Source organism: Nicotiana tabacum, chromosome 15, assembly GCF_000715075.1.
Source record: "Nicotiana tabacum cultivar K326 chromosome 15, ASM71507v2, whole genome shotgun sequence".
Lineage (NCBI taxonomy): Eukaryota > Viridiplantae > Streptophyta > Magnoliopsida > Solanales > Solanaceae > Nicotiana > Nicotiana tabacum.
In genome coordinates, this window is record NC_134094.1 from 79,455,822 (window position 1) to 79,469,971 (window position 14,150).

Below are 14,150 nucleotides of genomic sequence, written 5' to 3' on the forward strand. Positions count from 1 at the left end.
AGATCGTCAGTCCCGACTGCCCACCGGTCCTATGAGATCACCGGTCATACAGAAACCCAAAAAATTCAAACCTGATTTAAGTTTAAGGATAATGGAAGAAGTGACCAAACAGATAGAAGCGAATGTAGTAAGGGTCACCAATTATCCAAGCTGGCTGGAAAATATCGTCCCGGTCCCCAAGAAACACGGGAAGATTAGAATATGTGTGGATTACCGAGATCTCTACAAATCTAGTCCAAAAGATGATTTCCCTCTGCCAAATATCCAATCCTCATCGACAACTATGCGAAGCATGGATTGCTGTCGTTTATGGATTGTTTCTTTGGGTATCACTAAATCTTGATGCACAAGGAAGATGTAGAGAAGACGGCCTTCACCACACCTTAGGGAGTCTACTACTATAGAGTTATGCCGTTCAGACTCAAGAACGCCGACACCATATACATGAGGGCCATGACGACCCTCATTCATGGTATGATTTATAAGGAGATTAAAGTGTATGTGGATTAAATCATCATAAAGTCTCGAAAGAGTACGTAGCACTTAGACAATTTGATTAATTATTTCGAACGCCTGTAAAGGTACAGTTTGTAGTTGAACCCCAAAAAGTGCACGTTCGGAGTCCCCGCTAGAAAGCTGTTGGGCTTTATTGTAAGCATGAAGGGGATAGAACTGAACCCATCAAAAATCAAGGCCATCCAGGAATTACGACCACCAAAGAACAAGAAAGATGTCATCAGTTTCCTGGGGAGATTGAATTACATCAGTAGCTTCATAGCCCAATCCACGGTAATCTGTGAGCCATTTTCAAGTTGTTGAAGAAGGATGCAACAACAAAATGGACAGAAGAGTGCCAGAAAGCCTTCGATAGAATCAAGGAGTATCTATCAAATCCACCAGTGCTGGTTCCCCCCGAACCAATTAAGCCATTGTCACTATATTTGTCAGTCTTGGATTACGCCTTCGGCAGTGTGTTGGGACAACATGACGAAACTGGGAGAAAGGAGCAGGCCATCTACTACTTAAGTAAGAAGTTCATGCCATGCGAGGCCAAGTATACTCTCATAGAACACACTTGTTGTGCTCTGACTTGGATTGCCCAGTAACTATGACATTACATATCGACATACACTACGCATCTGATATCTCGGCATGCCCCGCTCAAGTACATCTTCCATAAGCTGATGCTTATAGGAAAGAAAGCTAAATGGCAAATTCTCCTCAGCGAATTTGACATTGAGTACATAACGCAAAAGGAAAAGGACAAGCTTTAGCTGACCATCTCACAGAGAACCCGGTGGATGGGGATGACGAGCCACTTACCACGTATTTTCCCAATGAAGAAGTGTTGTTTGCTGGAGAAGATATTGCAGAATCATACCCTGGATAGAGAATATTTTTCGATAGAGCAACAAACTTCAAGGGAGTCGGAATTTGGACAACACTGTCTAGCACCGGCAAAGATAAGATTCCATGGTACCAATAATATGGCTGAATACGAAGCATGCATCCTTAAAATCATAATGGAAATCGCCATGAACATCAAAGAACTTTTGGTCATAAGGGATTCTGATCAATTGATACACCAAGTCCAAGGGGAATGGTCCACCAGGAATGTCAAGATACTTCCATATATGCGCTGCGTGAAGGAGCTATGCAAGAAGTTCACAAAGATTGATTTCAAGCATGTCCCCAGGATTCAAAACACGTTCATTGATGCCCTTGCAACCTTATCATCTATGATTCAACATCCAGACAAGAACTACATCGACCCTATCGAGGTAGAGATCAGGGATCAACATGCCTATTGCTTCTATGTAGATGAAGAACCAAATGGTAAAGCATGGTATCTCGACATCAAGAAATTCCTTGCAACTAGAGAATACCTGGAGAATGCTACTAATGGTCAAAATCGAGCCCTCAGGAGGCTGGAAAACCAAATGTTCCTCAACGGGGAAGCCCTGTATAGAAGGACCCCAGACTTAGGTTTGTTGAGATATGTAGACGCCACTGAGGCAACCAGACTATTAGAAGAGATACATGTAGGAACGTGCGGACCTCACATGAACGGGTTCACATTAGCTAAGAAGATCTTGATAGCTGGATACTTTTGGGGAACTATGGAAAGTGACAGTATCCGCTACGTACAGAAGTGTCACCGGTGCTAGATTCACGAGGATTTCATTCGGGTTCCGCCGAATGAGTTAAACGTAATAGGTTCACCCTAGCCGTTTGCCGCTTAGGGCATGGACGTGATTGGACCTATAGACTCCGCAACATCAAATAGACATCGTTTCATCTTGGTATCTATCGACTATTTCACCAAATTGGTCGAGGCATCTACTTACAAGGTCATCCCAAAGAAGGTAGTGCCAGATTTTGTCAGAAACAACATCGTCTGCAGATTTGGGATACCAGAGTCTATCATCACTAACAACGCCGCTAACCGTAATTCCACGGCCCATAGACCAAAAATGTACGGGGAAGTCGAGGCAGCGAACCAGAATATCAATAGAATTCTATGGAAGATAGTGGACAATCATAGATAATGGCACGAGAAGCTACATTTCACTTTACTTGGTTAACGGACCACCAAGAGAACATCCGTTGGGGCAACCCCATACATGTTAGTATACGTCACTGAAGTTGTGATACCCACAAAGGTCAAAATACCATCTTTAAGAGTCATTCGAGAGGCAAAGTTGGATGATGCAGAGTGGATATGGGTCATACAGGAGCAACTCATGCTTATTGACGAGAAAAAAATGGATGCAATATGTCATGGTCAACTATATCAGAATCAGATGGCCATTGCATTTAACAAAAGAGTGAAGCCGCTCCAATTCACACCGGGGCAGTTAGTCTTGAAGAAAATCTTTCCCCACCAAGAAGAAGTCAAAGGAAAGTTCGTTCCAAACTGGCAAGGTCCTTACGTGGTTCACCGAGCACTATCGGGTGGATCTTTAATCTTGGCAGAAATGGATGGAAAAGTCAACATGAAGCCTATCAACTCAGACACAGTCAAGAAATACTATGTTTGAAGACAAATAGAGTTAGGTTTTTGCTGTAACAGAACTACGTTAAACCTGACTTCCTACGGAGGGATACATAGGCAACCCACGTAGGTTTCGGTTTCTCTCTCGCCTTTCTCTTATAATTGAAAAACCAAATATCAATTTTGTATGTTGCTTAGGAACTACGCCGACTTGATTTCCTCATAAGGGGATACTTACGCAATCCTCATCGGATTCAGTCATCTTTTGTAATTGAACTACATTCTGGCCTGATTCTGTTTTGATACATAGGCTGTCTGAGTAAGACGACCATTTTCATTCTTAATCTCATCATTTTGCATATGTTGTAATCGAACTACGCTTTGACTAATTCCATTTGGATACGTAGGCTACCTGAGTCAGGCTCAGTTATCTTCATCATATTTTATCATAATCCACGAACTACATTCAGACCTGATTCTATTTTAGATACGTAGGCAACCCGAAAGTGTTCAGTCATAACCTTAGGAAAATCCTTGTAATGCATTATTTTGAATTATGACACAATCGCGACAACAAGCAGTCGCGTTGTCAGAAGCATCGCGGAAGATCGACATCAACAGGACAAAGTTTTCAAGAGGATACACTCACGTGTGGAGAACCTTTTGTAACATGTCATAATCCGGAATGACAACATTTGCCTTAAAAACAATGTATTTTCAAAGTGTTTTCTAAAACAAAAAATTTATACACCATACTTTTTCCATTTACTGAACTTTGCGGCGCAATCATGTCGAAGGCCGAGACAAACCAACATTGTGGTCGACACAAACAGCCTTCCCGCCCCCACTAAGAATTTTTCTTTGAGTACAGGGTCAACAGGGAGAAAAGAGGCATTAAGACCACACTGGGGAAAATGACAGACCCGCCACTTGCATAAGATTATCTATCTTCCTTCTTTACTTAGATTTTTCTAGTATAGATAAAGCTAACCTTTGAATCCTTTGTAGGTACCTTGGAATCAGACAACTGATATCGAAAAACCTATGCATAGTAAATTGCCTGCTCAAACGACCGGAGCACCTTGTACAAAATAGATCGCTGGCTTCATCAAAACAAATCCAATATATATCAAACTGCCTGCTCAACTAATCGGAGCATCTTGTACAAACGATTCGTGGGCTTCACCAATTGAAGCCATGTATATAGCAAACAACCTCCTCAATCAATTAGAGCACCTTGTACAAATTTAACATTGACTTTGCCAATCGGAGCCTTGTATATAGCAAACTACAAACTTCGCCAACAAAGCAATTCACATCACCGCTCTGTCACGACTGATGCCAGAATAGTTAGTTGCTAACCTCGCCACCAATGTTCTTCCAATCGATGACCGCAACTTAGCTTCGCAGTTAAGAGTATATCTTTCTCATGCACTTTCAATCATTATTATGGTTTAGTCAATCACTCCCAAGCAGAGACTACTTTACATTTCAGTGCAAAGAGTCTTCCAACAAGCGGAGACGCACTTTACAAATTAAGCTCTCACAACAAGCGGAGACATTTATCAGTGCAAAGATCTCCGAGCAAGCGGAGACGCAGTCTACCGATCAAGATCTCCCAAAAAGCGGAGAGGATTTTTCAAATGCTCTGACAATTGCAGAATGGTACATAGCCTGACTAACAAATTGAGTCAAAATCTAGTATCCCACCATCCCGATCCTAAATAACGGCTCACCGACAGCCATGCATTATCATTCCTGCATCATTATCATCACTTCTTACCGTGTATTTTATTTGTTTTACAGGAACAAACACCGTAGTGTGGAACGTTTCTTAGCAGCAGACCAAACTACAATGCTATGGGGACAACAACCCATTAGCGGGCCAAGGATCCAAGTTTAAGATGACTAGTGAAACTCAAAAATTTCAAATCCTTCAAATCAAGCCGCAAAATTCAAGCTATCAAGAGTGCCCAATCCTCCGTCTCGCCGTATCATCATAATACGATATTGGGGCAATTCCTACGAGTGCCGCTTCCTCAATATCTTTACTCCAGAACTACATGAGGCATGATCCTCGTTAAGCTCGAGGTATGTAAGCAATTAAAAGCCAGAATTCGGCCCTAACATCTCCAAGATTCTTCCCAAAATCTTCTCATAATCTTCCTTAACTCAATCTTACAACTTATAAACTTCATGCCACTCCTGCAATACATGCCTAAAGTCGGGACAAAATTGGCTTTGTTTCAATTTCTTTGCCCGAAAACTCATTCATCGTGTCCGGTCAAAGAGGGGCAGCTGTTGACATCTAATTCTGACCATCTCTTAAAATTAATTTATTTATACTTAATTCTAACAGCTAATTCTGACCCTCCCCATCTCCATTCCAATGTTTCAATCCATGCCCTTCTCTTTGCACCAATCACTGTGTGCCACGTCACCCTCCTTCACCACTCACAAAACAAACACACTCACATCTGAGTACTGGGTCATCTGATCAACGGTTCATATTTAATCACTAATTTTCTCTTAATTTTAAATACCCACCCAGAGGTCTCATCGCACCTCCCAAAACCTCATCTTCTAACGGACACCAAAAATCCCCCTTAAAAATCCTAGACGATCAAATTATCAGGGCCGTTGATCATCAGATCTAACGGCCCAGGTTCTATCTCCCAAATTTAATTCGGAGACCAACCCCTATTCTCCCAAACACTAATCATTCACTTAGAGAACAACCATCCTTATTTTCCTTCTCCCCTCTCTTTTCTCTCATCTCCATCAGCCATCAATCTCCCAAAACCATGCACAAATCCATGCAAGTTCACTTGAAACCACTCTAAATAATCCCTTTTGTCCCTGTTTCACCACGAATCCTGCTGATAATTTCCTCTTTCGATCACAAATTCAAGACCACTAATCTGAAACCCTAAGCTTGAAAGGGAAATCATATGATTTTCTCTCACAAGTCAAATATCGAGCCTGAAACCACCCTTTGCCTTCTGAAATCCGTGAATCTAGCCGGCTATTTCCTATCTCATCACTCAAATTCAAAACACCCAAATCCTGAAACCCTAGAGTCAATAACTCAACTTCAAATCTCCAAATTTCCTTCATGTTCTGTCAAATCAGAGCATGCATGGAGTCGATCTCAACGTTCATTTTGTGGATTCGATGTCCAGAGGTCAAACGCAGTGATGCTTAGGTAAACTCAACCTTATTTTCCCTTCTACCTCTCAGGTTTTCACTTGATTTTGCTATCATCAATCTTTTGTCACTTTCCATTTGTGATTTTGAATCCATTGAAACCCTAGAGCCTTAATGGCACTATAAATAAGACCTTTAATGTTCTCATCTACAATGACCTAACATGATCTACCACAACCTAGAATCACCAACTAGACGAAAGAACAATCATCTACGAGCAATTATGAGATTTCAAAACCTGGGTTTTCTAACTAATTTACTTTTTTTTCTCATTTCTGAGGACTTTCGCTGCTTCGAGCTTGAAGCTTTGGGGTCTTAAGCAACTAAGAGAAATTCTAGTTTGGTCTGCTGCCCTCAAAAAGGTCAGTACATCCCTAACTTATCTCTTTTGATCATCTTATTTGAGCATTATGAATACGCTTGTTGTCTTATGTGAACTATAGTCATTAATTATGCTTGAAACTAGTATAGAAATGTTTATTTTTGTTTAGGCTAATATAGTGACTACTTGTGATCACTTGTCATGTTTCTAAGTCTTTAATCAATGTTTATTTGGCAGTTATGTGACCTCAAATGACTTTTGTTTTTGAGTCTAAATAGCATACATGGCTTATTTCACTTAATGTACCTTGAATGACTGTTCATGTTTAACGAAACATCGTAGTCTTTCATTTATGATTCTATTGTGACCTCTACCCCTACATGTTTCTTCCCTATATTATATTTTTCTTGTGGTCAAGTTTATTATTACTTAATCCTAACTGAGATTAACCTGAAATGTTCATAAGTTCATATCATCCACAATTAAAGTGAAGCATGAAAAATCTAACTATTTAGATGCTTTCCTTGTCTATACTTGTAGCTGCTAACTCTGAAGGCAACTTCTGTGTTATCACTATGATATTCTCGTGATTTTATCTAATTATTGGTAGCATATGTTTAAACAATCTTGTTGATGTGAACTTTTATGAATATCAATAACTCTTCATTATATATTATGCTAAGATTAAGTCATCCCTTATCATAAAAAAAGAAGTCGTAATCATGTTTGTTATAGTTGACCGGTAATTGTTGTTAAGCTAAACACACTGCCTCATGTTTAGATAAAGTCGCCAGTCACATGTTTAAGTCAAAACTCATTTGATATAGTACTTTCTTGTCTTTACTCTTTTTTATGATACTGATGACTTTGTAAAGCTTATGCTACTGGTGAACTTTTATGAATATCAATAACTCTTCATTATATATTCTGCTAAGATTAAGTCATCCCTTTTCATAAAATAAAAGAAGTCATAATCATGTTTTTTTATAGTTGACTGGTAATTGCATTTAAGCTAAACACACTGCCTCATGTTTAGATAAAGCCTTCAGTCAAATGTTTAAGTCAAAACTTGTTTGATATAGTACTTTCTTGTCTTTAATCTTTTTTATGCTACTTATGACTTTGTAAAGCTTATGCTACCGATGGCCTGGTTGCGAGGATATTTGTGGGATCGGGCTGCAAGTCGCAGCATGCTTTGTTGATTTATGACATGATTGGCTTATTATAGCGCTTGGGAACAATCCGCCCCTCTGAAGTCTGACTCACTAGCAGTGAGTGCATGTACCTACCGAGTGCGCTTTTGAGCGTCGAGCGCGAGTACCGAGAGAGAGTGCCGAGCGAATAGGAGGAATGAGTGACTGTAAGGATTGAGGGAATGGGAGGACTGAGTGATCTGATACTCTTAGAGTATGCTTATGATGTCATCATTGTTATGCGTTACAATTGGCATACATAATTAACATGTAAATATTGAGACGTACCATTCCTCATTTCTATTACACGTACTTGGCATATTTTACACGTTTGAGCTTTAACTGTTGAACTTGGAAGCATGTCTACATTTTCGTACTGTTATTTCTATATATGGATTGTACCTGTTGATCTTGTCACTACTTTCAGCCAAAAGGTTAGACTTGTTACTTACTGAGTTGGTTGTACTCACGCTACCCCCTACACTTCGTGTGCAGATTCAGGTACTTCTGGATAAGGTGGTTACTAATTTTTGGATCTTCAAAAGTCGAAGAGTATTGAGGTAGCTGCCTTGGCGTCCGCAGACCTTGACTCTCCTCATTTATCTTGTAGTTTTGTTCATACTGTTCTACCTTTCTAGATATTGTTTCATTTGTCAAACCATATAATTGTATAGATGCTCATGTACTCCGTGACACCCGGATCTTTTGGGAAATTATGTATTCAGTTGTGACGTTTTCATCCTGTTTTTATGAGACTTTTACTTAAGCCTATTTCCGTATATTTTGAATTTTAAGATGTTGGTATGTATGAGTTGTCGACTTGCCTAGAATCATGATAGGCGCCATCACTGAACTTGTTGGGTCGTGACAAGTTGGTTTCAGAGCCTAGGTTACAAAGGTCTCACAAGTCATGAGCAGGTTTAGTAAAATCTTGCGGATAGGTATGAAGACGTCTATACTTATCATCGAGAGACTGCCGAACCCTCAGGAAAGCTTCACATCCTTGTATTCTAGTCTCTGCTCGCACAAATAGTGAGGACACGTGCTGCCAGATATGGCGGACAACCACTAGTGCCACCAGCGAGGTCCGCGAGAGGCCGGGGTTGTAGTGGAGGCCGAGCTGCAGCTTGTACAGCAGCTAGAGAAGCACCTATAGACCGACCGGTTGCTCAATCTCTAGAGAAGATTCCAGATGTGGTTGAGTCGGTTGGACCAGCTCAGGCACCAGTAGTGCCGATTGTGATTTCAGGCCTTCAGGAGGCTTTGGCCCAGATATTGATGTTTGTACTATCTTTGCTCAGGCTAGGATGGAGATAATTCACGGTAATGGAACCAACACCCCATACTTAAACCATTGCTCGTCTTCGAGCAATCAAACTACTCTTTATATAAACACGACCTTTTTCAACAACTCTCATAACTCATCGCACCAATAATATTTAAAACATAATAAGAACAATACCGTAACATCCTAGCCTCAAAATTTGACTCAAAAGAACCACGCATTTTATATAACCCTCTCACTTACTCTAACACAGAGGTCGACATTACCTTTACTTCATGAATCAAGTGCCCTCACACAACAATAGAGAGTAGTTCCACACACAATAAAAGTTAAGAACTATTTGGAACTCAAGATAGAAAGAATTCACTCACTCTCAGAAACAACATTCACATGCCACAAAAGACGTACCACAAGCTTGCCCGTAGTGTAATACTCTACTAATTGAGCACATTCAGTCAATGATCAAGTAGGACTTTAATTGGTTCCAATGTAGGCTGCGGGATGGGTAGGATACATTTAGATATAAGAGTAACTACACCTCCCTATGCACTTTAATACATACATTTCATTGTTCAAAACCCCACACTTATGTCAAACTATAACCGCACCTTCACATTAATATACATTAACTCCCTACTTCTTTAAGCACAATCACATCAAGAGTCACCACTATCAAAGAATATTTTGCACAACAATACAACTATTCTTTTCCTTTCCTTTTTCAATTCAAGTGGCTCTTACTTTTCCAAAACAGTTCACCATCTTCGTTATTTCAATAGTTTCACTCAAAAGCCAAACCAACCACCCCACACTTCAACTTTTAGAAAGTTCATAACAAATTCAAGTGCTCACGAGAGTTACAAGGTTCAAATAGATGGTCAATTCATATAAATGGGTAAGTCTTATAATGTGGGTGCTAAAGAAAAAAGATTAAAGGCTCAAAGGGGTTAACTACGATACATAACAATTACGTGGGTAAAAGCATATAACTGGCTCAACAAAGAAATGACTATATCACTTCCAAGACTGAATACAACTACTATTACGCTTTGTAAACACACGAGGCAAGTTCTAGATATCAAATGCAATGCACAGAACAACATAAAACCTCACACACACATGGCACATAGCTCACTCGAGATTGGATTATCAAGTCACTCTAGTCAAAGTAGTTAAGTAAAGTTAAGATCATACAATTTAAGGTACTTATAGAAGAGTCAAAAACTGAGCCTAAGCGTCACAACTAAATCTCTCACTATTCTCAATGTTTAAAAAATTAAGAGATATTGCCTTCAATTCAAAACAACGCACCAAACTAACACATCTTCCACTATCCCCTCTGGTGTTATAGTCGTTTGGTCTACCAGCTACAAAGATACTGGTACCGGCCTTATCTCTCCAGTCTCCTTCTCCAGTTTCCTGTAAATAGATAGATGCATTAAGTTAATTGAGGCACCAGAATCACATAAGGGCTTGTCAAAATTTATAGTTCCTAATGAGCAAGGTATAGTAAAATTCCCTGGATCTCCACACTTTTGGGACAGTTTGTTTTGAAATATCGCGCTGTAATGCTCTGTGAGCTTCACCACCGAGGTCTCCTCGATTTTCCTTTTCTTCGCCAGGATCTCCTTCAAGAGTCTAGGATATGACGACATTTGTGAGAGCACTTCTATAAATGGGAAGTTTACATGAGCCTATTTCAGCATATCCAGAAATCTCTCAAATTGCTTGTCCAGCTTTTCTCTATATAGCTTTTGAGGGAAAGGTAGCGCTGACATATGCTTTCTCTTCTCTTGTTCCTCCCTACTCAATTTTTCTTCCTTCTTCTTTTTCTCATCTTTCATCTGGCCTTTCTTCTTTTTATCTTGATCACTTTTCAGCTGCTCCCCACTTCCTTTTTCAAGTTTCACCTCTTTTTGGATCGGTGTGGAGTCTTTCAACACTTGCCCACTTCTCAAGGTTACAACATTCACTTTTTCTTTAGGATTCTTTTCAGTATCACCGGGGAGAGTGCCTGGAATCGTCTCAAATAATACTGTTGCAATCTGTCTGACTTGCTTCTCCAAATTTTGAATTGCTGCCCCTTGTATTTCTAATCTTTCGTCAGTTTTCACAATGAAGGCATTCATGAGATCTTCTAAACCAGGCTGATTAGGCTATTGAGGTTGAACTTGCTGCCTCGGCTGATTCATAAAATTTGGAGCTCCTTGTCCCTGAAATCTGGGGTTGTTGTGTTTCCACGCATTCGCAGGTTGAAACTGCTCCTTCTTGATTGTAGGCTATAATCTCATATTTTAGTCGCTTATTGCACTCCAATTTACTGCACTTTATTCGTTTTGAGGTTTTAATTGATAGTGCTTTGCACTTATTGAGTGTTTTATGCCTTGTATGAGTGATTCCGAGCTATGTATATGTTTTGGAATGAATTTGAGTGATTGGAGCTTTGAAGTCTGAGTTAAAGCCCAAGGGATTAAGCTGGGATTGTGTTCGGGGGTCGAGGACCAAGTCTGGATGTCAAAACGCAAGAAAAATCCGTACTCTGAGAAATCCCCATTGCATTTCTCTACTCACTGTCAGAACCAACTCTCTAGATTTCCCCACTAATGCCCCGCATGGCGCGTCTTCCCATACAGTGCGCCTGTGTAATATTTTACAGAGTAATTTTCCTATTTCGGCTAGGAGAAGGTGATGTCGTCTGGGCCCGACCCTACTTGGTTTAAATACATGGATAAACATTATTTCATGTACTTTTGACACAAATTAGACCTAAGGAGACTAAGGAGGTGTTAGAAGAATACGAGCACAATGATTTCATCATTCCATCCTCACTCAAGACCCGAGTTTGGTTTGAATTTATATTTTTCTTTGCTTTAAACTTATTCGTGATGAATTGATCTATATCTATGGAGTAGTTGCCTTTATAGTTTGATTGATTTGGTTTATTGATGATTTTTTATGGATATAACTCTAGTTTTATGTATTGAAGAGTTTTGGATGATTTAACTATTGTATCTATATTTACTTGTTCATGTAATCGATAGAGGCATAACTTGTGATCTTTGCATTATATTGTAGGGTGAGCTCATTAATTCTTCTTATTAATCAAAAAGGCTAGTTGAATCATTGATTAAACCTAGTTAGGAGGATAATCTAAAGAGGTTCTCCTAAAGACCAATCCACTACGAATTCTTGCATATCTTCATGTGCTTAAATTGGTTCATCTCGTGAGGTTGAGACTTAATCGAGAGAGAAGTTTGTACTAAACGTTTATACTAATAATTGAGTGAATTTGAGAGAATCACTTAAACATTAGAAGTGAATTATCTAGAGTTAGATCCCAAACAATAATCTTGCACCTATCCTATCAACCCCTATTTTTCTCCCACTGATAACTTTCTTTGCTTATTCATTGTTTTGATTGTCATTAGTCTATAGCTTTACATTCTTAGTTAATTTTAGTTATTCATCATATAAATCTCAATTATTGATTCTCCTGGATAGAAATCAAGCTAGAAACTACGAAAATACTATTTAAATCCAATCCATGTGGATATGATATTATACTATACTATATTTGACTAACGAGCATAATTTAAGTGTGTGTTGCGAGCTCGTCAAATTTAGGCGTTGTTCTCGGGGATTGGCAATCAATAGTTTTTAAAATAGTTTTTTTTTAATTAATTTTTTTTATCTCTAAACGGACTTAAATATTGCATGGCAATAAACAAAACATACTTCTGTTATAACATCTCTCAAAGCTAAAGAAAATACAATATCCAAAAGGCCTATATATCAATTGCACTAATCAGAGAGTTCTTAAGCAGCAGCTTTCTTAAGCTTTGCAAGCTCTTGTCTCACAACTCCGGCCCTCTTAATCTTTGCCAACATAAGCTTGAACATGTCAAAATCATTAAGTGCAGCCCTCCTCTTCTGCACTATCAACTTCCTTCCCCAAGAACTGTTCTCTCACTTGGTCTTCACATCAACAACTTCCATAGCCTCAACCAAGGTCTTCTTCTTTGGGATTCTTTTGATGTCCATTTTGATATCTGTGAGTGAAAGTCTCTTGAAGTTAATTTGGCTCCTCACCATGTCGAGAGCATCAACAAGAGCCCTATTTTGGTCGATGACATCGACGATAACGACCAGCTTGCCATATTCCTTTCCGTAGTTGATTAAGGCTACCCTTCCAATCTCCACAAACCTCTTGAGAGGCATTTTCGGTGATTTGAAGGAGTAGACACGCGAGTCATTTTTAAAATAGTTTGTAGTGCTAATTCAGAATTTGTTTTTTTTTTTTGCTTTTTATGGTTGGTGTTCTTTGACTGTGCGCACGTTACAGGTTAAGATTGGTGTATTACTCGAGCTTTTGCTAAAGAAGTGCTACCATACGAGCCAGAAATTAAAAAATAACTACAACAGCTGAGGAAGGAAATAAGTCGCACCGAGACATCAAAAAAGATTGGGCAATCCTCAACCAAAGAACTTATGGATGGAAACAGTGAAAATAATGTATATTTGGCTACGAGAGAAGCAGCACAATGATGACAGCAATGGGCACAGAATGCAGAAGAAGAAGCAATTAGAGATGCACAGATTATCTATGAAGAAGAGAAAGGTCATAAAATTGCTTAAAATCAACCTTTGGGTGCAGACCAATTAGGAAATATAGCTTCCATGCTTGGAAGACCACTTGGCGATTAAAATTGACCAGTCTACAATCAAGGTTTATCAAGTGTGAGACCACCTCCGATTGCAACAAACAATTTCGAGTTAAAGCAGGAGATGCTTCAGAATTGTTGTGTCTTCAAAGAGAAGCAGAACAAAGATCCAAACACACATCTAATGGACTTCGAGGAGATTATGAACATCTTTTAATACAATGGTGTGTCATAAGATGCAGTGTATCTAATGGCATTCCTTTTTTTCTTAAAGATGATGCAAAGCAGTGGCTTCGAAGCTTCCCCATAGGATCAATTAGAACTTGGGAGGAGATAACCAGAAAATTTCTTGATAAATATTTTTCCTCAGCTAAAATGGGCGAGATTAGAAGAGAAAGCCATAACTTTTTCCAGAAAGGGAATGAAACTATTTTTGAAGCATGGGAGAGGTTTAAAGAGATTGTTAGAAAGTATCAAGATAGTGGAA

General features: G+C 39.3%; 2 protein-coding genes across 2 annotated transcripts; one reads left to right on the top strand and one right to left on the bottom strand.

Moving 5' to 3' along the window:
* The first annotated feature begins 1,487 nt into the window (after positions 1-1,487).
* Positions 1,488-2,168, top strand: LOC107775726 (uncharacterized). Its single transcript, XM_016595484.1, has one exon. The coding sequence runs from the start codon at positions 1,488-1,490 to the stop codon at positions 2,166-2,168; it is 681 nt and encodes a 226-aa protein (XP_016450970.1).
* Positions 2,169-12,818: 10,650 nt separating this feature from the next.
* On the bottom strand, positions 12,819-13,220 carry LOC107775728 (large ribosomal subunit protein eL14-like). Its single transcript, XM_075231592.1, has 2 exons — positions 12,984-13,220; positions 12,819-12,878 (listed from the first exon to the last, which is right to left on the bottom strand). The coding sequence occupies exons 1-2, from the start codon at positions 13,218-13,220 to the stop codon at positions 12,819-12,821; spliced, it is 297 nt and encodes a 98-aa protein (XP_075087693.1).
* Between the last annotated feature and the right edge of the window lie 930 nt (positions 13,221-14,150).

Bases quoted from the DNA above. Each gene is read 5' to 3' on its own strand.
- LOC107775726 (XM_016595484.1), top strand. From the start codon at position 1,488: ATGGCTGAATACGAAGCATGCATCCTTAAAATCATAATGGAAATCGCC.
- LOC107775728 (XM_075231592.1), bottom strand. From the start codon at position 13,220: ATGCCTCTCAAGAGGTTTGTGGAGATTGGAAGGGTAGCCTTAATCAAC. The intron at 12,879-12,983 runs GTGAAGACCAAG...ATGTTGGCAAAG, and splicing joins AGGCTATGGAAGTTGTTGAT to ATTAAGAGGGCCGGAGTTGT.